The following is a 25,842-nucleotide window of genomic DNA, read 5'->3' on the forward strand; positions in this document are numbered from 1 at the left end:
TTGGTAATTTTGAGGGTCATTTTGGCCACTTGTCCCGATTGGGTCACCACCTCAGCTACAGGTGGAGGGCCACCAGGGCTCTTGCGGATCGCACTTAGATACTGCTCAGGCTAAAAGTACGGGCGCCAAGAGGCGGAAATGAGAGGGGAAAATGACACAAACACAAACAAATTTGGCTGGTCGCCACAACCTCGCCCTTGGGTCCAGGTTCCCCACGTCTACCTCGCTGTGCCCTGTGGACGACTCTCTCCCTCTGGAGTAAGTTTGGGCCAAATCGGAGACATGACGGTTTTTGGACAAATCCGTGGGTTAACCCCTTTGGTAATTTTGAGGGTCATTTTGGCCACTTGTCCCGATTGGGTCACCACCTGAGCTACAGGTCGAGGGCCACCAGGGCTCATGTGGATCGCACATAGATACTTCTCAGGCTCTAAGTACGGGCGCCAAGAGGCGTAACTGAGATTGGACAATGACCCACCCACAAACAAATTTGGCTGGCCGCCACAACATCACCCTTGGGTCCAGGTTCCCCACGTCTATCTCGCTGTGCCCTGTGTACGACTCTCTCCCTATGGAGTAAGTTTGGGCTAAATCGGAGACATGACGGTTTTTGTCGAAATGCGTGGGTTACCCCATCGGGACAAGTGGCCAAAATGACCCTCAAAATTACCAAAGGGGTTAACCCACGGATTTCCCCAAAAACCGTCATGTCTCCGATTTGGCCCAAATTACTCCAGAGGGAGAGAGTCGTCCACAGGGCACAGCGAGGTAGATGTGGGGAACCTGTACCCAAGGGCGAGGTTGTGGCGGCCAGCCAAATTTGTTTATGTTTGTGTAATTTTCCCCTCTCTTTTCCGCCTGTTGGCGCCCGTACTTTTAGCCTGAGCAGTATATAAGTGCGATCCACAAGAGCCCTTACCTGTAGCTGAGGTGGTGACCCAATCGGGGCAAGTGACCAAAATGACCCTCAAAATTACCAAAGGGATTTGGTAAAAAACCGTCATGTCTCCGATTTGGCCCAAACTTACTCCAGAGGGAGAGAGTCGTCCACACGGCACAGCGAGGTAGACATGGGAAACCTGGACCCAAGGACGAGGTTGTGGCCACCAGCCAAATTTGTTTGTGTTTGTGTAAATTTCCCCTCTCATTTCCGCCTCTTGGCGCCCGTACTTTTACCCTGAGCAGTATCTAAGTGCGATCCGCAAGAGCCCTGGTGGCCCTCCACCTGTAGCTGAGGTGGTGACCCAATCGGGACAAGTGGCCAAAATGACCCTCAAAATTACCAAAGGGGTTAACCCACGAATTTGGACAAAAACCGTCATGTCTCCGATTTGGCCCAAACTTACTCCAGAGGGAGAGAGTGTCGTAATAATACTCGCATCATAAAGTATAGTCACCGCTTATATCGATCGTTCTCTCTTTGACCCGTGAATATTGATAACCATAGAAAATGTGATGAAGACAGCTTAGAGCAGTGGTTCCCAAACTGGGGGGAAATTTGAAGCTACCAAGGGAAAATATTTAAACTACCTACTAACTAAAAAAGAATCTCTGATGGATTTTCTCATGTCTGAGAGAGAGAGAGAGAATGCCTGTTTATCAGTATATTTGTACATTTGAAAAATGAATTAGTAAATAGTCACAATGTATTTCAACTAGTCTTTCCCTGCTAAACATGAAGGGGGAAATCTGGATAGCTGACCTGGGTGCAGGGGGAAATTACAGAAAAAAGTTTGGGAACCACAGGGGCAACTACAATAAATATAATCAGGACGCCGAAATGGCAGCCTCGCGTATCCACTTGCTCCTCATGCCGCCTACGTATGCGGCACCGTATGGAAGGGGTTAAGGGCTCCCAATGCCACTACATTGATGTTCCTCCTTAATCCCTCTATACACTCATTTAAATCTATCCAAAAAGCCTCCCTTTCTTCTATACTCTTTGCACTACCAGGCCCATATGCACTTAAAAAAACCCACATCTCCTCTCCCAGTTTCACCTTCATCCACATTAACCTTGAAGAAACCTCCTTCCACTCCACTACACACTTATCTATCTCTTCACTTACTAGTATAGCCACCCCTTCTCTCCCTCATCCTCTCTTCACTCCTGAGAACTTCCCAACTACACTCCCAAACTCACACTCACCCCTCCCTCTCAACTTAGTTTCACTCAAAGCCAACACATCCATCTTTCTTCTCACAAACATACTACCTATCTCTTCCCTTTTATTCTCATCTGTACCACATGCATACACATTAAAAAGTCCCAAACCATAGGGTGCTGGTTGGAAAACTCCTAGACCCTCTTATGCCTTTACCTTTTTATAAGAATGTCCCCTGTGGGGCTACAGGGAGAAGGATGCCTAGTCCTAATCCCTGTCCCATTTTTGTCGCCTCTTTACGATTCAAGTGGGAAGACTTGGTGGCAGTATTCTTTCCTCCCACCACAGGGGATAATAATAAATGAAAATCAAGCAAATAATAATAAACAAATAATAACAAACAAATAATATAAAATAAATGGCAGGCATTACAGCATATTGCTTAGGTGTTTATCTAAATGAATCTTAAAGTTTTTAACTGAACAACATTGCACTGCCTCTGCAGGAAGTTTATTCCATTCATTAACTACATGGTTGAAATTGTTTCTACCCATTACCAAATTAAATCTATTTCCTGACAGTTTGAGACCCTTATTTCTCAGGGTGGTCAAGACAAGGACTAAAAGAACTGTTTGACATGCAAACTTTGGTATCAATCAATCAATTTTAATTGATTGATAGTGGGGCAAATATTACAACAGTGCATACCTGCATTCGCCCTTGGCCTTCACACCAGAAACTCATCTCTGGCAAGCTCCCAGGCACACTCCTGGTTTCAAGGTTTAGTGAAATAAAAGACCATTCTCCATACAACCATGTTTAAGAGAATATGGTTACAACTGGATAACTTAAGAACAAGTGGTCAACATTCTACAATTGGATGGACACTGTCTATGGTTACTTGCTTTTGGGTCAGCCCTGGGTTCTGTACAACTGTATTTATACACTCCAGACCTCCGTTTAGGAGGAATAGTCAACCTTCAGTCCATTAATGACTAGACGCCATTAAAGATGAAAGAAAAAATAAATATAACAAATGAAATCTAAAATAAGCATTGTAATCACAGATACTTCCATTATGTCCCAGCTTGATGAACAACACACATAATAAAATGTCTCTTTTTTTTTCAAATCATGTAAAAGTGGAAGTAATGAGGCACAGCCATGAAACAATAAAAACTTGGTTCTTCCCCGTATATCAAAATACTTAGGCACTGCTGTCACTGTCTTGGAGAAAACAGCGAAAAAGAGCCACACTGCCCCATCACTGATTTCAACATCTTGGGAGAAAACGGTGAATCAAAATGTTGCCCTCCATTACTAACCCTACGGCAACTTGCAAAACAAGTTGACATTTGAGCTTTTTATAGGGAAACACGTCCGAACTGTGGCTCAATAATTGTAGGCTCCTCCTCTTGACGCAATATGGTAAAAGGCTCTTCTGTATGACTGGTGAAACATCACTCTCATATTTTCTGTTTACCAAAGGCCTCCTCCTCTTAGCATAGCACTATTAAGCTTTTGTATTCAGCAGATGGCAAGCTGAAAGAAGTGGCTGGTCTTTCTTCTTGGACTTGCTGTATACTGGTATTTGAACACAAAGGAAAAGGACTGCAGCAGTCTGATGATTTACTAGTGTGTATCATAGTACTCTTGTTTGGCTGTGGTATCCATTTCACAGATGATTATATGCACAGAATGACACTGTGGAGTTGTTGGAGTAACGTGTGAGCTATACTCATTCTTGCATACAAGGCTTTAGATATGCATCACCTACCACTCATTGCATTCGGTTAAGAACGTGTGCCCTGTGGCCACTCCTGCATGCAAAAATAATGTGTACATTCTTCAGTGTCTGTACACTTGCGGCACTTCCCTGGCTAAGGAAAGGTGTGGCTCCATTTCTTCCAAAATGCATAATTGTTTGGTTACACTTTCCAATTATACATTTACTACATCAACGAGAACACAAGCAATGTGACTTGACACTGGACTACAGCATTATTTACCCACCACTATCTATGCATGGTGTTTCATGGAGGAGTAATGCTTCCTTGGTCTCATTTGAGATACACACAATTAAACATGTGGTTTTGTTTTTGCAAAAAAGTCTTCAAGTTGAGATGTCAGCTAGGTCTCTTGGGAGCACAATGTGGTGATCACTCTTAAGCATGGACAGGAATCCCATAATGGTGGTTGTTGATTCTTGAAGAGGTACCCCACTAGTTGGTATGGGTAGTGTAACCAAAATAAGAATACAAATCCCGAAAGGAAGTGTGGCTTGGACTTCAGTCCTGTGACTCATGAATTCATCCACTGGTGAGCTCTCCACAGTAGACAGTACATGGTGCGGTTGGCTGTCTGGTCTGGATGTGCAGACTTTGGAAGGGGAGCATAACGGCCAAGGAGGTTGCGATATCCTTTGCCAATGGTGGCCAGGAGAGGAGGAGGACTAGTGATCTTCTCCCCTTCCTCTAACGTCACCGAAGAGGATCGGGAAGAGTCGTTCGAGGACTCGTTACTGCCAGTATTGTCCTTTGGACTGGAAGTATCACTGGAAATGGGGACCTCTTGGACATCGAAGGGACTGGACAAGGGCACAATAGCTCGCACCTCATCCTCGTACGGTCTAAACACTGTTATGGGTCTCATTGAATCTGCTTCGGCAACTACCACACAGCCCCACATTGTTCCAACATATAGTTCTCTGCCACACACTGCCACAGCAGACACCTGTTAAACGAAACATACTTTAAGTGAAACACATCCAGATGGCATAGGCAATCTGCATAAACGGTAAACCGTTTTAACAACATTAACACAGTACTTACGAAACTAGGCCATGCATGTTTGGTTCCACACTGACCTGGCAATGGGATGGGGAGAGGTGTTCCTCAATGCTGATAGACTGGAGGGATTCAGAGCAAGGTGCCAATTTGGAACAATCTAAACGGTTGGTAACACTCTGTTTCACAGCATCCCAATGGTACACTACACAACCTGGAGGGAATGGATGTGTGAGCGTACTTAGTTGCAATATGATATTCAATCACAGACAACTTTCATCCTTTTTATACAAGAGGGATCTTGTCCTTTTATCTAGGCTATTCTGTTCCTTGTCCTGAGACTCTTCCATATTCTTTAGCCTCACGTATTGTGGGCTTCCAACTCACCTGGATAGACATACGACCACAGCGAGTGCTGGAGATGTGGCTGGACGTGCTTCTGGCCAAGGGGAGAATGTAAGATAAGTACGTCGGAGGAATCCGCAGGCGGTGTAGACGAGGTGGAATGTGAGGCAGTGTCCTGGCCAATGACCAAGCCATCATGGCGCATGGTAAAGACGCTCATAAGTCCATCACTGCCGCCACACCAAAGTGACCTGTGGAGGAGACAGAACATTATATAATTACCCTCTTACTATTTTCATTTACCACAGCATGTATTGCTATTTTTATCCAGCCTGCTCACAGAGGAAGTGGTCTATGCTGGAGGTTCTCTAACCCTGAATATATGATAATACATACATATACCCCCTTACAAGGAAGTTAGCCAGAAACAAAAGCATGAAATCCACTCCCACCCATTCCATCCCCCTCCCTCCCTCTTATCTTGGCTCCTTCTGGATGACGGGTCATTCCTGCATCTTGCCCACTGCCCTGGGTCAGAAGCAATGTACGAGGGGTGATCAGAAAGTAATGACAGTCGGACTCGTAGCTGAGAGACTATAAAGTGTTGGGGGGGGGCGGGGAGCAAGGGGCAGTAAGTGTTGCCTGTTGTTACATGTTTGAGCTTGTCGCTGTTTGTCTAGCTTACATTTTATCGTTGCGCTGTGCGATTGCGTCATTGTTGGTTTGCCTCTCTAACCGGAAACATGGATTTTTCGAAAGAAGGCTGCAGATTCTACACCTTCACAAGGTGGAAACTCGGGAAAAAAACAACGGAGATCAGAGAGGAATTGTTGCAAGTTTTTCCCGAGTCTACTCCATCACTGGAAACTGTTTCCCGCTGGATTCGAGCTTTCGCAGCCGGAAAATTGCAGCTAGAAGATGATCATCGTCCTGGCCGCCCTCGGACATCCGTGACCGAAGCAACGATGGTCCGTGCGCGGGCCATCATTGACGAAGATCCAACTGTTACTCTTCGATTCTTATCCTTGGAGCTCGGTGTCAGTTATGGGAGCGCACATGACATCGTGCATGAACACTTAGGGCTGAGGAAGAAGTGTGCTCGATGGATACCTCATTTGCTTACGGAAGAGCAGAAGAGCGAACGGGTGCGGATTCGTCATCTATGGCTGGCTGAATTCGAGCCAAATGGTCCGAAACGGTTCTCAGATGTAGCTACCGGAGATGAGTGTTGGATTTCTTTCTTCACCACCAGAGACAAGCAGTCTAACATGGTGTGGTTGAGTGATGAAGAACCTCGACCTCAGATTCTGAAGGAAGGATTTCGCAGCAGGAAGCGCCTTTTCACCATCTTCTTCAATTCACAAGGACCAATGTGTGTGGATGTAATGCCTCAATAGTGTACTATCACAGCCCAGTACTACACTGATCACGTCCTTCCTCGAGTCCTGGAATATCAGGCCAAGACTGCACCAACCCGTCGCCGATTGCGTCTTTTGCTGCACCATGACAATGCTGCCCCCCACAAAGCTCGCCTCACTGTGCAGTTCCTGGAGCAGCAGGGGATCACACTTCTCCCCCACCCACCCTACTCGCCTGACCTTGCTCCCTGTGATTTTTGGTTGTTTCCAAAGATCAAGGGTGCGATCGCAGGGAAGCTGTTTCATCGCATCCAAGATCTGGCGTGAGCAGTCAATTCAGAGCTACGAGGTATATCGGCTTCTGAGTACCGTGAGTGCTTCATGAAGTGGCGAAAGAGGATGGAACGTTGCATAGAGGCAGGAGGGGAGTACTTTGAAGGAATGTAGGCCACTATTTGGATTTACCTCTGTACCGTGAAAATATATGGTATCACTGTCATTACTTTTTGATCACCCCTCGCAGTAAGACACAGCACATCCTAAGCAAGGCCACTTAATTTAACCAGCAACACCCCCTTCCATGCCCTCATGCAGAAAAAGAGAAGACATGGTGAAATCTGAACATTATATCAGAGTTTATGTAGTTTTCAACAAACAAAAACACAGTTCCTTACCAGGTATCAGCTACTTGTGTCAAACCTAGGCAGTGAATGGCTTGTGTTTCGCCTGCCAACTCTGTCATGACAAAGCTGCCTTCCCCGAGCACTGGCGACGTTGGCGTCACATCGGAGCGACAGATGAAGAGACGACCGTTGCAGAGAGCCACGGCCACACGTCCCAACTCTTGCAAGTTACATAAGGAACGGACGGGTGAGGACTGTGGGGCATCGGGCTCCAGGCAGTAGCTGAAGATACGGATGTGGTTGGCCGTGCTGTAAAATGATTATGAAAAGCATTAAACAAAGATAACAATGTGAGGCAGTATAGATGAGAGAGGAAAGCGGGTCTAGAAAGGAGATTGGCAGATGGGCAGCAGGAGAGGTATCTGAGTTATGGATCACGGGAGACAGTACACAGTACTCTGCTATTTTTCCAGTTGCTAAAATTCATAAAGAGAGAGAGAGAGAGAGAGAAAAAGAGAGAAACTTACCTGTACCCATGAATTTTTCCAGCATTGTCACCAAGCCAGACAATGTCACCTATACAGCACATGGCAGTTATTGTGTCTGGCAGTCCTTCTATGCTCATGTAGGAGGACCATCCCCAGTTCCCTGCTCCCACCATATCCAACTGTGGGGATGTGCGGCTTACCCAAATCTTCCCATATTCCACTGCAACATCTTCTCCATCTAAGAAAGAAAACAAGAAAAATGTACTCGATCTACTGAACATTATGATTGCAATATTATGGCTATACAAACACCAATAATATATTAATTCCTTCACCATTAATTGAATAAAAAGAAAAGAAAAAAAAAAAAGAGAGACAGAGGAAAGCACTCAATTTATTGTATATCATGGATACAGTGTTATGGCTATAAAACAACAAAAATATCTTTGTTTTCTTTTACAATTATTAACTGAAATACTATCATCATTGCTTACTCTTCATTTCTTCATTTATGCGAAGGATATGTTCTTGAAGGGATCGCGTAATGTAAAAATTGCATAACGTGAGGTATGGGTGTTAGGCAAGTGTACTGTTTAACCTGGCCATTCCACTTACATAGAGGGAAAGAGCCTTCTGGTATATATATGTATTCTTTAGTCTTGTACTTCATAAATCTGTCTGTCATTTTTTTATCAAAAACCTTCAAAGTAGCTAAGCCATCACTATACTTATATAGATATTTCTATACTCTGCCTTACCTTCATCCTTAATGATCTTTGGAGGTACTGGGATTGCATCCATGATATTGAGTGAGTGGTCAAGCGAGGCCACGTCTAAGAGATGTGTAAACTCTGGAGCTGATGCAATGGATACAATCTGTGATGCTGACGGTCTCATTCGTGGTTGCTGAGACCAGCACATGACCATAAGGTCGAGTACATAGACCGGATACTGGGTTTCCTGTTGAAAGATGGGAAAGAATTTTCTTTTTTATAATTTTCAATATGAATATTCAAGAGTTTTTACGAGAGTAGTAGAGCTTGTGTTAGGAATAGAAATGGAGAGAATGAATGGTTTGAGGTAAAGGTGGGACTTCGTCAGGGATGTGTTATGTCGCCCTGGCTGTTCAATCTTTACATGGATGGGGTGGTGCGAGAGGTGAATGCAAGGGTAGTGGGTTAGGGGTTGAAGATGATTAAAGAAAATGGAGAAAAGTGGAAGGTGAGCCAGTTGTTGTTTGCTGACGACACTGTGCTTGTAGCAGGATCAGAGGAGGGATTGAGGAAGTTAGTGACAGAGTTTGAGAAGGTGTGTGAAAGAAGGAAGCTGAAGATAAATGTGGGTAAAAGTAGGGTGATGAGATGTACAAAGGGAGAGAGTGACAGCAGGCTGGAAGTGAGTATTAAGGGAGAGAAACTGGAGGAAGTGGATAGTTTTAGATTTTTGGGTGTGAGCATGGCAGGAAAGGGAGGAATGGGGGTGGAGGTAGAATGTAGATTGAGAGAAGTGAGTAAATGCCTTGGTGGATTGAAAAGTGTAATGAGAAATAGACATCTGGGAAAAGATGCCAAGAGGAGGTTATATGAAGGAATGATTGTGCCAACAGCATTGTACGGGGCAGAAACATGGAACATGAGAGAGGAAGAGAGTTTAAATGTGTTTGAGATGAAATGTCTGAGAAGTATGATAGGGGTTACTAGGCTGGATAGAGTAAGAAATGAGGAGGTGAGGAGGAGAACAGGGGTGGAAAGGGAACTGGGAGATAGGATTGATGAAAGAGTATTAGGATGGTTTGGACACATGGAAAGAATGAGTGAAGAAAGACTAGTAAAAGAAGTGTGGAAGGCAGAGGTGGAAGGAGTGAATATGAAGGGGCATCCTAGGATGAGATGGATGGATGGGGTGAAAGGGGCATTACAAAAGAGAAGAATGTCTGTGGAGGAAGGATGGGAGAGGACAGAAGATAGGGGTGAATGGAGAGGGGTTGTATATAGATGATGCTGTGATGCATGAGGGGTAAGTGGGTGGGGGATGGGGCATGAGGAAGTATGTATGAGAAAAATTTGATGCAGCCCGAAAGGATTTCTCCCTGTCTTCTCCTTTTCTGCATGGGGAGACGGAGAGGGGGGATAGCTGAATTTATGAAGCGGCCTTGCTGTGGATGTGCTGTGTCTTGCAACACTGCTTCTGACCCAGGGCAGTGGATAGAATGCAAAGATGACCCGTCATCCAGGAGGTGCCAAGATAAAAGGGAGGGAGGAGGGTGGAGGGGAGTGGAATATATAGGAAATGGAATGGGTGGGAGTGGTTTCTATGCCTTTTTCTTTTTGGCTACCCCCTATGTAGGGGGAAAAGCCTTTGGTATATATATATGTATATACATTTTTGAAGAAAGAATACTGCCACTGAGTATTCCCATTCGAACTCTAAAAGGTTTATGGAAAAGTTTTGATTGAGAAAATTAGGAGAGGAACAGAGGGGGTAATTGGTGAGGAACAGCATGGTTTTAGGACAGGTAGGGGTTGTGTAGATCAGGTTTTTGTGAGAAAGCTTTAGGAGAAAGTAAGGATTTGGTAAAAGCTTATGACAGGGTAGACAGGAAGGCACTGTGGGAGGTATTGAAGATATATGGGATAGGAAGAAAGCTGTTAATAGCAGTCAAGAGTATTTACGTGAGTAGTAGAGCCTGTGCTAGAAGTAGAAATGGAGAGAATGAGTGGGACTTCACCAGGGATGTGTTACATTGCCATGGCTATTGAATTTATACAGAGATGGGGTGGTGTAAGAGGTAAACACAAGGGTAATGGGTTAGGAATTGGAGATGGTTAAAGAAAATGGAGAAAAGTGGGAGATATGCCAGTTGTTGTTTGCTGATGACACTGGGCTTGTAGCAGGATCAGAGGAAGGATTAAAGAAGTTTGTGATGGAGTTTAAGGTGTATGAAAGAAGGAAGTTGAAGATAAATGTGGGTAAAAGTAAGGTGATGAGATGTACAAGGGGAAAAGATGGCAGGAAATTGGAAGTGAGTATTAAGGGAGAGAGACTGGAGGAAGTGGAAAGCTTTAGATACTTGGGGGCAAATGTAATGGGAGAGGGAGTAGAGGTGGAGGTAGAATGTAGACTGAGAGAAGCAAGTATATTCTTTGGGAGATTAAAAAGTGTAATGAGAAATAAACAATTGGGTTGGGAATGGATGCTAAGAGAAGATTGTATGAGGAGTGATTGTGCCAACAGCACTGTAAGGGACAGAAACATGGAACATAAGAGAGGAAGAGCTTAAAAGTGTTTGGGATGAAATGCCTGAGCTGTATGGTAGGGGTTACTAGGCTGAATAGAGTGAGAAATGAGGAGGTGAGAAGGAGAGTGGGGTTGGAAAGGGAGTTGGGAGATAGGGTTGATGAAAGAGTATTGGAATGGTTTGGACACATGGAAAGAACGAGTGAAGAAAGATTAGTAAAAGAGGTGTGGAAGGAATGAACATGAAGGGGTGACCAAGGATGAGATGGATGGATGGGGTAAAAGGGGCACTGTGAAATTGGGAAATATCTGTTGAGGAAGGAAGGGAGAAAACAGAAGATAGGGGTGAGTGGAGAATGGTTGTGTACGATTGATGCTGTGATGCATGAAAGGGAGTGGGTGGGGAATGTGGGGGTGAGGCAGTATGTGTGAATAATATTTTGACACAGCCCAAAGTGATTTCTTCACATCTTCTCTTTTTCTGCATGAGGGGACAGAGAGGGAGGGTTGCTGATTAAATGAAGTGGCCTTGCTGTGGATGTATTGTGTCTTACTGCATTACTTCTAACCCTAGGCAGTGGGCGAGATCCAGGGATGACTTGTCATCTGGGAGGAGCCAAGAAAAGAGGGAGGGAGGAGTGGTAAGTGGGAGTGTAGTATGTAGGGATGAAATGGGTGGGAGTGGATTTATGCCATTGACTTTGGCAACTTTTCTTGTAAGGGGGAAAACGTCATTGGTATATGTATGTATGTACATTTTTGGGTTGGGAGATAGGGTTGATGAAAAAGGATTGGGATGGTTTGGACACATGGAAAGAATAAGAGAAGAAAGTGTTGGAAGAAGATATATTACATGTCACAGGATGTCAAAACAACACATCACAGGACGGCACACTACGAGAAGATAGATATCAAGCATATGATGTTGTGTATGTTGCAGTAGCAGCATCAAACTGCTGTTGAGCATTAGATCCAATCAGAACCTCACCAGAGGCCACTTAACTGGAATTAAGTCAACATGACCCTGACCTCTTGGGAACACCTGGTCCGCACGAGATGCATCCGTTGAGAAGTGTATGTCCACAGAAGGAATTATCTTTATATTTTATTTTTCCACCATGTATGATTAAAATATGCCCTGCTCCTTTCTATGTATCATGATTATAAATATTTTTTAATTAATACTGAGTGTATCACCCAACCATGTAAATATCTACTTCTGTCACATTGTAAAAATTACTGTACAACCAAAATTTGATGTAGTGGCAACCATTGTGGTCAATTGCCTTGCTTCCTAGTGCAGATCTCAACTGGCTCTGGGCAAGGCAACTGGCTATGATTTACTAGAGTAAATCTGTAGAACAAAGCAGCCTTTTACTTGCTCTGCTACTCACATCACCTCCATTACTTGCTCCACTACTCACATTGCCTCCAAAGTGTGGATCAGCATCGCCTCCAAAGTGTGGATCAAACCTTTCCACAAAAGATTAGTAAAAAAAATGTGGAAGGCAGAGGTGGATGGACTGAACAGGAGGGGGCAATCAAGGATGAGACGGATGGATGGTGTAAAAGGGGCATTGAGAAAGAGGGGGATATCTGTTGAAGAAGGGAGAAGACAGAAGATAGGGATGAGTGGAGAATGGTTGTGTATGGATGATGCTGTGATGCATGGAAGGGAGTGGGTGGGGGATACAAAGTTTTAGGGAGTGGTTATGCATAAATGATATTTTGACGCAGCCCAAAGGGATTTCTCCCCCATCTTCTCTTTTCAGCATGAGGGGATGGAGAGTGGGGGTCATTGATTAAAGGAAACAGCTTTGCAACAGATGTGCTGTGTCTTGCTGTATTACTTCTGACCCAGGGCAATGGATGAGATGCAGGGATGACCTATCATCCAGGAGGAGCCAAGAAAAGAGGGAAGGAGGGAGGGGTGGTGAATGGGAGTGGAGTGGGTGGGGATAAAATGGGTGGGAGTGGAATTATGCCTTTTGACTTTGGCTAACTCCCTTGTAAAGGGGAAAAACCCTTGGTATTTGTATATATGTATTCATTCTGCTGAGGTATTAAAAAATTTCAAAAGTGATACTGACCCGATGTGTGAGTGCAGGACGTCCCCCTTCTAGTACATGCTCCTTGACATTGTCGCAATGCTCGTACGGTTGGTGAGTTGTCAACAGTTCGTACATGAACATTCCAAATGAGAAACAGTCAACCTGGAAAAGAAGGAGGGAGGGGTGGTGAATGAGAGTGGAGTATATGGGGATGAAATGGGTGGGAATGGATTTATGCCTCTGACTTTGGCTACCACCCTTGTAAGGCGGAAAAAGCCCTTGGTATATGTACGTATGTATGACTACAATTTTTGTGAAGATAAAGAAGCAAAAGTACCTTTTCTGTATATTCTTCCTCTCCATTGTGTCTCATCATTTCTGGAGCCATAAAACCTTCAGTGCCTCCAAAACCTTTTGTTCCAGTTGGCAAACTTGCTCTGCTGATGCCTGCAAAAAAGCAAAAGATGAATTTGAAAACTTACAAGCTATTTTGCACTACAAACCAATGCAACAATCCCCCCTTACTACAGAAAGCTCTATACCAATACCCCATACTTTGAATCTTCCTCTGCTGTCTCCTATCTTTTGCAACCTTTCTTCCCTGCCTGGCAGACATTCCACGTGCATCCAAAACCCACTCCTTTCTATCCATCTGTCTCATTTTCAGTCATTCCTCTCAAGCTCACTCTATACACTTCTGATCTCGTTCTGTATTTGTAAGAAGTAACTATACTTGAGGAATTGGAAAAAACGTAGATGTCAAAGGATGCTAAGATGAGAGGAGCAATGAAAGGCTTTTGGAAGGGTGTGGTGTGGGTGTATGCTTTGAGGAAAAAAGATCCTTTGGTATATATGGAAAAGAATCTTGTTATTTCTTCCTGATACTGAACACATTATTCCTGACAATATAGAAATAGACAACAAACTTACCATAATCAGCTACTCTAACATCCACTCTAGGATAGGGATCGTGATGGAATGGAGGTGGTAGATCCCAAACCAACACATTCTCTGACTTGAGGTCTCTGTAGATGATATGCTGACCATGAAGGTACTCCAGAGCTTTTGCAACCTGTTCAAACGATAAAACTTATTGTTATGATAATTTCTTGAGGACTTTGTGGGTACTGACCCTTTTCATGAGTGCTTATTTCACGGATTTTACTCTGGTTAATATATAAAAAAAAAAAAAATAGAATAGAAATAAATAAATAAATAAATAAAAAATAAGAATAAATAAATCTATTAACCTATATACCAAGCACTGTATGGGGCACAAACATGGAACATAAGAGAGAAAGAGTTTAAATGTGTTTCAGATGAAATATCTGAGAAGGTTGGTAGGGTTTACTAAGCTGGTTAGAGTGAGAAATGAAGGGGTGAGGAGGAGAGCTGGGGTGGAAAAGGAGTTGGAAGATAGGGCTGATGAAAGAGTATTGGGATGGTTTGGACACATGGAAAGAACGAGTGAAGAAAGATTAGTGAAAGAGGTGTGGAAGGCAGAGGTGGATGGAGTGAACATGAGGGGGTGACCAAGGATGCGATGGATGGATGGAGTAAAAGGGCTGTTGGCAAAGAGGGGGTTGTCTGTTGTGGAAGGAAGGGAGAAGACAAAAGATAGGGATGAGTGGAGAATGGTTGTGTATGGATGATGCTGTGATGCATAGAAGGGTGTGGGTGGGAGATGGGGGGGGGTTGAGAGTATGTGTAAATGATATTCTGGTACAACCTGAAGGGAATTCTCCCTGTTTTCTCTTTTATTGAGGGGATGGTGAGGGGAGGTTGCCAATTAAATGAAGTGGCCTTGTTGTGGATGTGCTGTGTCTTGCTGCATTGCTTCTGATCCAGGGCAGTGGGTGAGTTGTAGGGATGATCTATCATCTAGGAGGAGCCAAAAAAAGGGGAGGGAGGTATGGTGAATGGGAGTGGAGTAGGTAGGGATGAAATGGGTGGAAAAGGATTGCCTTTGACTTCAACTACCTCCCTTGTATGGGGCAAAAAGCCCTTGGTATATGTGTGTATGTATATACCAAGGGCTTTTTCCTCCTTACCAGGGAGGTAGCCAAGCCAAAAGGCATATGCCCATTCCCACCCACTTCACCCCCACCCATTCCACTCCCATCCACCACCCTTTCCTCCTCCCTCTCATCTTGGCTCCTCATGGATGATGGGTTATCCCTGTATCCTGCCAATTGCCCTGAGTCAGAAGCAATGCAGCAAAACACAGCACATCCACAACAAGGCCAGTTTCCTTAATTGGCAAACCCCCTCTTCATCCCCTCATGCAGGACAAAAGAAGACGGGGAGAAATCCCTTGGGGCTGCGTCAAAATATCATTCACACATAACCACTCCCTAACCTCTCCCCATCCCCCACTCCCTCCCTTCTTTGCATCTCAGTATCATCAATACACAACCATTCTCCTCTCACTCCTATATCCTGCCTTCTTCTTTCCTTGCTCAACAGACATTCCCCTCTTGCTCAATGCCCCTTTCACTCCATCCATTCATCTCATCCTTGGTTGTCCCCCTGAAGTTCACTCCATCCACCTCTGCCTTCCACACCTCTTCTACTAATCTTTCTTCATTCTTTACAATATTATAATAATAATAATAATATAAAACAATACATAAATAAATCTAAAGGATGAACTTTGGCTTGATGCAGGTTTCATTTCATGGAAGCCTTGCTCAGACTATTGCTAGATGACTGAAGGGAATATTCAATCCTTTAGGTGTCTGGTGTGCATACACTTGCACATACATAGTACAGGATACAACATCCGACAATTTCAGAGAACTCCCAAGGGACCCTTTGTGTTTGACCTTACAGTGGTCATTTGGGCCAAGCACATCTGATCTCATGTGGTCAGCTGGGCTGAGCAGCTAGACACCTGCTCGAACATTGCTAAACTGCAAAATCAACATGTGATGTTGTGTTCCCAGTTGTAAATATATTATCTGTTGCAAGATGATTGAAAGGAAGAGTCAACCATTTAAATGTCTAGCTGCACACGGACACATGTGGTGTGAAAAGGAAGGAACTCATGTGTCTCTGGACAACTCTCAGGGAACCCTCTATTGTGCTCGGATCTGACTCCCAAAGGATTCTCCATTGTGTTTGGATCTGTCTCCCAAGAGACGTTCTGTTGTCATCCGATCTGAACAGTGACCAGAGAGCCAGGCATTTCAGACTACGCCCAAACACCTGCAGAAACGATAGATACCTCTCCTTTCGTCAGTGCCATATGACCATATCAACTTGCATCAACATTTCATTTCTTTATCGCATATTTCTTGTATGTTTTCTATCCTTTGTAAATCTTGTGTAAATATATCCCATGCATAGATACTGAGAGTCCAGACTTGGTCCATGCATTGTAGATTGTAGATATAAGGAAATCATATATCTGCAGTCTCCAGGAAACTGGTAACAGCCTCAGGGTGAGACCATAAGTCTCCTAGGGAAGAGATATAAAGATATGAGAGCAAATGAATATGTAAACAAATCTCACCTGAAGGATGACAGCTTGTAAGGTATGAAGAGTAAGCCTTGCCCCCGACCTACGATAGTGTTTGAGGCATTGGTCCAGGGCTCCTTGGGGCGCCAACTCGAGCACCAGGGCAAGTGGTCGAGGACACACCCCAACCAGAGGCACAATGTGAGGATGACGGAGGGCAAGAAGGATGTTTACCTCCTGGCGTGCAGAACAGTATGCCTTGCATGCATACTGTAGGGGATCACGTTCCCACTTACTTTGTGCTGCCTGAAACGTAAAATTATCGTAATTATTTTACAGTTTCTTCTAGACATTTACATAATGGTTTGAATTGGCAGTATGCTGGCACGATCACAACATATATGTGGAGCACCATTACAAGCTGACCTTCCCTCCATAACCCCAGTTATAACCCACTGACACTGAGGGCTAATCAATAACACCAGCAACAACAACAATACTTTTGTCTTAAGGTCCCCTTTGCTACAACGTTGCACTCCACAACTTGTAGTTTGGTTAGAATTCAAAATTTTATATCTAGCTCAGGGAATGACACCAAAACATCCTCACATTATCCCATACTATCTGGATGCCGAAAAGCTTCTTCCCTCTTATAAGGGAGGTAGCCAGCCTAAACACACTACAGGGCAATTTCAATTATTTTTTCTGTATAATGTCAGATGATTCTATTCAAATGAGAGAAAGACTCAGAATTAAGTTAGCTACAAGTATTTGTAATCATGGGTACCCTATCCATATCAAGAGACTTTACAAAAGTTTCCTGACTAACCTTAGATAATTTTGTTCAGCAGAAGCAAAACCCTATTTTAATTATTTTTGCTATAATAATGTGAGTGTGTGCCTTGACTTGGCTACCTCCCATATAAGGGAGAAGAAGCCCTTGGTATATAGAATAATAATGTCCACAACATGAAGAATCATTAGATTACCTTGTAAGCGACTATGGCACTCTGTCTTGCATTGGGTCCTGGGTCAACAGGTTGAAGCATCTTCAGGGCTACATCAGTCTGTGCTCCCGTGACACCACGGTGCCGACAAGACCCTTGAAAAACAAAGCCGAAGCCACCACGGCCTAGTAGTTTACCCTGCTTGATCACCTCTGGTCGAATCAAGAAACGATCGCCAAGATCTAGGAACACCTAGATAGGGATGAAAACATGTGAATCTTTGTACAAGTACAAGGAAAATGTGTGTTGCCACACTACATATACATAAACAAGTGTGCAACAAGATATATCTGGATAAGGATGAAAAGATGAATTTCTGTATCAGGAGCAAGATAACCTCTCTAAAATGACACTAGAAATATGTGTATAAAATATAAAAATATATATATTTCATATCAAAATGTTTAACTTCATAATTGCACTTTTTTACATATTCTAATAGAGATAAGGCAATCATACATCATCCATTTAATAGTTCCCTTTAGCATACAATCCTATGAATTTATGGGGTCATATCAATTCAATAACTTTTCACTCCACCTTGCTTTACCCTTTCCTTACTTCATCATAATCCTATCAACATTACCGTACCATGGTTACATTCAGGAAGTTATGTTCTTCCCTTCATTAGGGACCAACAACAGGTACCTGTAAGTAGTGGTCCTGTGAGACAGACACAGTAGATTCATTTCCCTACTGTCAGTGGTATAGTGCTTTGGCTTAGGATACCATAGTGTTGTGGCGTGGCCCAACCAGTAGTGACGCTTTACGTACAAGGACCCTTTGTTACAGCCGACTAAGCCCCTTTTCATACTTAAACTAGGTGTGGCATCGTCTTCGCCCTGTGTAGTAAACGATGTTGCCCCCACGTCAGTCGATATCCGTCTGTCTTCCCATGCGCACCTAGCGCTCCCATGTACGCATAACCCACTGATTAATAAACGCGTAAATCATCCCCCCTGCGCTTCACTGTTGCCTCTGCATGCAGGATTACATGCAAACATGGCGCAGTGAGTAGGATTACTTGAAATTTGCAACAGTGAAACATGGGATGATAAGCGAATCGGTGGCGCGTACGTGAACAAAGCACTGATGGAACAAGACGAATAGGCGACAGTGTACGTACTGGACCGTGAATGCAGTGCCGTCCAACATTGTACATGCTGGACCGTGAAATGCCGTGCGGCAGTGTGACGCGCTTTTGTGGACACGCAGTGGTGCGAACAAAGGGTCCTTTCATCCCACTCCCATGGATACTGAACCTCCTCGCCAAGCTCTACCAGCCGTGACCGCAATCCGTGCATGGAGTCCAGTCGACACACGCAGGCCACGCCTACCTAGCCGAGGAACTCGTACAACGCCTCAGCTCCCTTGCTGCAATAAGTCACTGCAGGAGGTAGTGTCTAACTGCCGCTCACACGAGGCATTGTGGGTGACAGTCTCGGATACCAAGGAGGACCGGCACGCATGTATCGTAATCGGCATGCCAAAGGGCTCCACGCCAGGCACACGCATCCCCGTCTCAGCGCCGCCACCCCCCACCCCCCTCGCCGCACCTTCCCCCGGAACGGTTGGCACCTGCCGCCCGGTGTCCGACGTTTCCAATTGCCCTCCGTCACTTGTCATGTGTCCTCGAGCTTGCTTATGCTGCCTGACACAGATGCGGACATCACGGAGATAGGCCCTCGGCACCTAGGCATGTAAGGGTTATCCAGAGCCAACTTATAGCCGCGGCGCCGACGTATGTGGCCATCATATCTCACATGTGCCCCGCGATGGGATGCTTCCGGGATACCTTGACGCCCGGAGACAGAGACTGCACCGCCGCCATACGGGTTCACGCACGAGGAGGTCCAAGCACCCCTCCTCTTTCGGCCACTGTCGGGAGTTGACCATAGTCCCGCATGACTTCTCAAAGCCTATCCTAGCGGTGACATACGCGAACGGGTGCGCCGAGCTAGCGCTACCCATTGACAGCTCACCGGCTGCCCCTCTATGTGAAAGAGAGGGCATTGTCAGGTTTTGAAGATGGACAGTGTTTGTCTCCAAGGATGACCTCCGCACCGCCCCCCCCCTAGGAAAGATGGTGAGTCCCCTCATGAGAATCCACCTGAATGCCGACGCGACGCCTCTCGCCGCCCACACTCCCAGGGCGATACCGTTCGCATTTCAGGATCAAGTGAAGGAAAAACTTCGACTCCATGATGCAGCAAAGTATCATCACGCCTGTCGGTGAGGCGAGCTCTGTCGTCGCCGCCCGTACTGGCGTCCTTCGACCCCGCCCTGCCAGTGGTACTTCAGACGGATGCGTCGCGCCTCTACGGCATCGGGTACGCCCTCCTCCAAAACCACGGTCAGGGGTACTTACGTCTCGTCCAGTGTGGCTCGCGGTTCCTGACGGGCGCCGAAGCATTGGAGATGTTTGCTATCATCTGGGCCGCGTCCAAATGCAGACCACATCCGGTTGGATTACCCCACTTCTCGTTGATGACGGACCATCGTCCGTTCATCCCCATCCTCACGTCAGTAGCGTCGTCACCGGCAACGCCACCGCTTCGCGGAGACGACCTGTCGCCCGCCGCCGACACTCCAGGCCGTGGCACGGATAAACCCCGCCTACGGCCACCTGCTTACTTGTATGTCTTCCGGGTTCCCGTCCAACCACTTCGTCCTACCAAACTCCGTCCCCGCCGACGAGGAAATGACGCTGTGCGGCCAGCACAGCGTCATCCCTGCCGCCCTACGGAAGCGCCCATTGGCCCCTGAATACGCCCCACGCCCCCGTTGTGTCCCGTCCCTCGGTGGAGGACCTGCAGTCCTCGTGTGCGGATCCCCCCCCCCTCCGCTCGCCTCGGTTCGCCAATAGGCAAACCTCTCGCGATGGTCCTGCGAGCGCGATGGGGGGGGGGGGGATATAATGTTTTGGCCTAGGATACTAGCATAGAGTAGGGTACCATAGTGTTGCGGCGTGGCCCGACCAGCTGTGACGCTTCCTATACAAAGACCCTTTGTTACAGCCAACAAGGCCCCTTTTCATACTTATATTAGGTGTGGCATCGTCTTCCCCCTGTGTAGCGAACGACTTTGCCCCCACGTCAGTCCATATACGTCTGTCTTCCCATGTGCGCCTAGCACTCCCATGTACGCATAACCCACTGATTAATACACGTGTAAATCGTCCCCTCCTACGTTTCACTGTTGCCTTTGCATGCAAACACTGTCCATCTTCAAAACTTGACAGTGCCCTCTCTTTCACATAGAGGGGTAGCCCATTGACACTAGCCTACCTACACGTGGTGGTCCTGCAAGATGGACAACAAAGCTGCCAATTTTCAAAACCCATCAGAAGGTGTAGCCCTGAGGGGCTGACACTCAATTCCTGGACTGGACCAAATATTTCTCTACTAACTTTAACTGTATTTATTACACTTTTTTCAAATGTGAGAAGACAACTTTCAGCCACTGACTTAGAAATAGTCCTGCACTTACACAACACACACACACAACAGTCCAAAATTTCACAGCACTTGTGTTCTTCACTTACAGTATCTGGTGCAATCTGTGCAAGGAGCAGATCAGCGTGAAGGGGACATGACACTGATCTTGCTGAGTAAGCTGCCAGGATACATTCTTCAACCATGAAGGAGTATACAACAGGAGTCACTTCTTGGCCGGACATGTTTTCGGCATCACTGCGCCGTGAGTTGTCAAGATCGGGTCGTCCTTCGGCCGACGGCTTTCGACTGGTGGTGGTGGTATTGGTAAACAAACATGAGAAATAGTGCATACATTTCTAATTTGGTAACAATTTTATGGAAAAAAAGGGGGTCAGACTACTTTTAATGCATGATTTACCATGATTTACATGTATATGCAATGCACTACATTTCCCAACTGATATGTTACTTCCAACATAGCGATATAACTATAAATGAGAGAGAAATCCTCACCCTTTTCATCCCCAATCCACTACAATCTGAATTCACTGCAAATAATAATTTATTCAGCAACCCTCAAACTGGCTGTTGGGCCCTGCTGTAGAGGTGCTGTGTCTCACTACATTGTCTTTGATCCAATTGGTATGGCAGGGGACAGGGATGACCCTTTATTGATAAGGTGCTAAGATGGATGGGGGGATGAATTGGTTTCAGATGGGTGAGGGGTGGATGTACAGTCTGAATAGGCTACTCCTCCCATAAAGGGGGGAAAGATCCTTTGATAAACATGTATATCCACCTTATTCTGACTGTCTTGTGGCATTTGGTTCAGTTGAAGGAAACCTACACATTGAAAGAACTAACATTTGGATTTAAAAGATTACTGTAATGGTCTCACCTTGAAGCTGCAGAGTCAGGCCCAACTCCGCTGTCTCCGTCGGAGGTGTACGATTCTCGGGAACCCCAGCTACGTCGTGGCAATTGAGGGGACACATTACCACCGGCACTACCACTTCCACCTCCTCCAGTTCCACTGCCAGTTCCACCTCCACTACTACTCACCCCACTTCCACCTACAGCACTACCACTAGTTAAACTGCCAGCTCCTGCCACACCATGGATGTTGTGTGCCCCAGCAGCTATATTCTATGCAAAAAAAAAAAAGGGGATAAAAAAAGGAACAAATTATAGTTAGTAATTACATACAGATAAAAGTTGTAAAGCTTACAGAACCACAAAAATTAATTTCTATATTCAAGAAATTAAAGTGACAGAACACTGAGACCCAAGGATCACAATACTACAGCAACCCAAGAGAAGACAGACTCGACATGAACACGAACATCAACATTACCTGGTGTTGTGAGGCACCACATGTGGAGGAAGAGGAGGATGAAGGAGATTGTGGAGTGTGAGTGGGAGGTGGTGGAGGATTAAGAGAATTGCTTAAAGATCCTCCCAAGCTGTTAGTAAGAAGTGAGTGTTCCAGGGATGGATGCTGTGAGCCCGAAAGGTCCTGTGGGAGGTGACGTAGCAAAGGTTGCAATTGAGGTGACTCTTAGCTTAGGTTGCTAATGTCTGTAGATGTTATTACAGTGTGCAGAGTTATTAGTGTCACTCATTCAGGACAAACACCTAAGTTAGGGTGCTTCCTATGGACCTGTATTTTGTGCTGGAATGTTCTTGCTCACTCAATGTTAAATCATTAAGAAGATGCTATGTCTGTAGAGGCTGACTTTTTATATTTTTGTGAGCAAAACAATTAAACTGCATTACTTCTGCTTTATCAGTCTTCCTGTTCTAGCAGTTGAAGCACTTTATACCATACTAAAGGACTCTTGTTCATTTATTACAGGCTCTATGAAGACAGAGGCATTATGATTCTGTGAGGATGCATCATACTGGGTACTGCAAGTATTTCTTTATAATTTCATCATATAACTTAACTTCTTAGTGTCAAAGCAGTTGCTTATAGTTTCCATGAAATATTTATTTTGCTTGAAAATCATATATTTGTGAATCATTGTCATATGTTGTAAAGCTTACAAGAACTAATGACTGATGAAATCTAAATTTCAGCAAAATTACTTGGCACTCTTTTTCAGCAACTTTTGGGTAGGGGTGCGGGAGGTGATTAATGTCCGCATTAATAATGGAGGGATGTGGGGGTGATGGGAGGGATACTGATCCAGACAATTGAATAGAGAGCGAGATGAATATAAAAAAATTATATGACAAACACTGCCTTGTAAATAGACACTAGAAAAACAAATTATTCAGCACCACTACTTAGATACACAGAGGCTACAGTCGACTATTTGTTTTGATATGTTTTGTCTAAACCTATAAACATATATTATCCAAAATTATAATGAACAAATTTACTTGGTGTTTTTAAGTGCAATCTTGCATACAAAGAATCTGAGAACCTGATGAAAATTCTGCTGCTGTGATGTTTAATCATTCAAATGTTTATAGTTTTATGCATGCAGGGCAATATATTATTAATATACTGCATATGCATGCTACCATTCATTTGTGCCAAATTTACACATGCACCCTGACTTGATGAGCATATATAGCTGTACACCAACAGGGGCAGAGCTTATAATGAGATAACGATGTAACATAATTTTAAGAAATACATATATTTCTCCAATCCCTGAAAAGAAAACTTTTTGACTGAGGAATATCTATATTCTTTTCTTCAATTTCACCAACACCTCCCTCTCTTGTGAAAGGAGTTATTGTACAATCCACATTGGAGTACAACCACTTTATTTACAATACTCATGAAAAAAGTTACATGGAGTGCAACCAAGAAATGCCCTTAGTTCTGCCACTGGGTGACATACACACCACCACAACCATGCATGAGGCAATCAACCAAAATATCTGACTAATTTGTTTGCACACAGAAACATAACACCCACATCGGAATATTATCACATTTAGATAAACAAGTACAAACATACTGAGATCCAAAGTTCCTCCCTAACCTGTGACATCTGAGAAGCAGTCATGGAGCAGTAAAGAGGGTTCATCTCAACAAAGGAACCCCAGTTGTCTGGCAGGTGCCGAGCCTGGGGATGGTTTCCTGGTCCCTCATGCTGTCCATGGCACTCCAAACATACCGGGCAAGGCACCAAACGTGTCACTAGGAACTTACCCTCGCTTGTGTGAACAAAGCGAGTACCTAGGGTTGGATACCTGTCAAAAAGAAGATAATAAAACCAAAATACAATGCAGCTGTTGTACATACATACATATACCAAGGCTTTTTCCCCCTTACAAGGGAGGTAGCTGTTGTATCTACTTAAATTTATCTTTAATGTTTTAGGGTAAAAGTTCTAATATCAAGGCTTATTCTAGTGAAGATATAAAAATGCATTAATATGAGCCCAGAGTAAGAATGTTTTTGCAATATTGCCATATTTTCCTCAGGTGTAAATTTCTTCTCTAATATAGGCTACATGACAGATTAGATTCTAACTCAGAAATTTTGTTTGCTCTCCAATTTCTAATATTTCTCTATTCCCTTTTTTCAGAAAAATGTGAGTATTACAATTCAAGTCACTACCTACTCCTTTCCTTCAAGTTTTCAACTCTGTTAAATCTTTATCAATTTTATTTTAAGGAATAAAAAGGTGACCCACCAGTCCTCCAACAGTGTGTCAATGTGGTCCACTGCTAATGAAAGAAGTTTGGCTACACACTCTGGTGAAGGGTCAAGTACTACTGACTGTATGCCGCAAGCCAAAACTTCATCTTTGGCATCCAGATCAGGAAGTGGGCGTTTAATGACAACAGCCTCATTAGGGAGGAGAATCTCTAATACAGCAGAGTTGTTGACCTAAAAAAAAAGACATGATGACTTAAAACCCATCTCTCGATGTTATGTTGCATAAAATAAAATGCCCTAATTAATATTTGGACCAACAATGGGTGATTTTCAGGTAACCAGCAACAGCCTCTGAGTGGGACCATTCGTCCCTTAGGGAAGCAGGTCTTGTGCACGAGATGGGCATGAGACAGACATGAGAGAAAACTCTCTCCCTACCCCATCTTTGAAATCTATTCATAATCTCACCTCAATCAAAAGGGGCTGACACTTTGTCTCTGGACCAGTCCTAAGATCTCCCTTCCCATTAACCTCAAGTGAATTTCCTTCACTTTTTCACATAAAGAAAACTGATAACTGGCGACTGCTCTCCTCCGACTTATACAAGCCAGTGATGTATCTATAGTCACATGCTAATACAAAAATTGACAACTGTCTCATGTTTCTTCCCAGAGATCTATGGGAGGGCCAGAGGGCCACTATCACCATCATCCATACACAACCATTCTTTACTCACGCCTATCCCCATTCTTCTCCCTTCTTTCCTCAACAGACCTCCTCCTCTTGTCTATAAAACTCCATGCAACTAAGCAGTCAACATCCCATTATATGGAACTATAATATACGGTTCTGATATGGTGATGTGCTTTGCTGACTTCAGACTGATTGGGTCTCAACCAATCAAAACCTTGAGTTGGTCTGAAGTCTTTCCCGCAGCAGCAACATAACATCACCTGTCCTTACGCTGATCAAAATCAGTAAAGTATATCGCTATGTTGAAGGAGTTTAGAAGCAAAATATGTCCCTTATACTTAAACTTTTTCTAACCCTCCTTTTTTTGTAAAATTAACCTCTCATTTCCTCTCTATATCTTTGTTGAGGGTGGAGGGGTGTGGAGTGTATTCAGGGATGAAATTGGTGGGAATGATTCTATGCCTTTTCCTTTTTGGTTACCTCTCTTGTAAAGGGGAAAAAGCCTTGGTATATGTATGTATGTATATACCAAAAGGCTTCTTCCCCCTTGTAAGGGTGGCAGCCAGTTTCATTTTCATGGTGACCCTCCCTCCTAATCCACTCATGAGTAATTAGAGGAAATGAGGAGAA

General features: G+C 44.4%; 1 protein-coding gene across 4 annotated transcripts in view; it reads right to left on the minus strand.

Moving 5' to 3' along the window:
- Nucleotides 1–2,906: 2,906 nt before the first annotated feature.
- Nucleotides 2,907–25,842, minus strand: part of LOC143039561 (leucine-rich repeat serine/threonine-protein kinase 1-like) — a 154,446-nt gene continuing 131,510 nt past the window's right edge. For 3 of the 4 annotated variants that reach the window (XM_076209767.1, XM_076209769.1, XM_076209766.1), the window contains exons 30-45: nt 24,554–24,750; nt 23,897–24,107; nt 22,252–22,413; nt 21,796–22,043; nt 21,005–21,203; nt 17,443–17,652; nt 16,508–16,759; nt 13,924–14,065; nt 13,331–13,440; nt 13,033–13,155; nt 8,464–8,665; nt 7,745–7,943; nt 7,269–7,526; nt 5,279–5,487; nt 4,972–5,105; nt 2,907–4,838 (exon numbers count right to left, since the gene is read on the minus strand). In XM_076209767.1, the coding sequence (XP_076065882.1) occupies nt 4,407–4,838; nt 4,972–5,105; nt 5,279–5,487; nt 7,269–7,526; nt 7,745–7,943; nt 8,464–8,665; nt 13,033–13,155; nt 13,331–13,440; nt 13,924–14,065; nt 16,508–16,759; nt 17,443–17,652; nt 21,005–21,203; nt 21,796–22,043; nt 22,252–22,413; nt 23,897–24,107; nt 24,554–24,750 (3,288 nt within the window). In that variant the 3' untranslated portion in view covers nt 2,907–4,406. The remainder of the gene's footprint in view (nt 4,839–4,971; nt 5,106–5,278; nt 5,488–7,268; nt 7,527–7,744; nt 7,944–8,463; nt 8,666–13,032; nt 13,156–13,330; nt 13,441–13,923; nt 14,066–16,507; nt 16,760–17,442; nt 17,653–21,004; nt 21,204–21,795; nt 22,044–22,251; nt 22,414–23,896; nt 24,108–24,553; nt 24,751–25,842) is intronic. The other variant, XM_076209770.1, reaches the window with a different exon arrangement.

The sequence above is a fragment of the Oratosquilla oratoria genome, chromosome 26, assembly GCF_046742065.1.
Source record: "Oratosquilla oratoria isolate Oo_2021 chromosome 26, ASM4674206v1, whole genome shotgun sequence".
Taxonomy (NCBI): Eukaryota; Metazoa; Arthropoda; class Malacostraca; order Stomatopoda; family Squillidae; genus Oratosquilla; species Oratosquilla oratoria.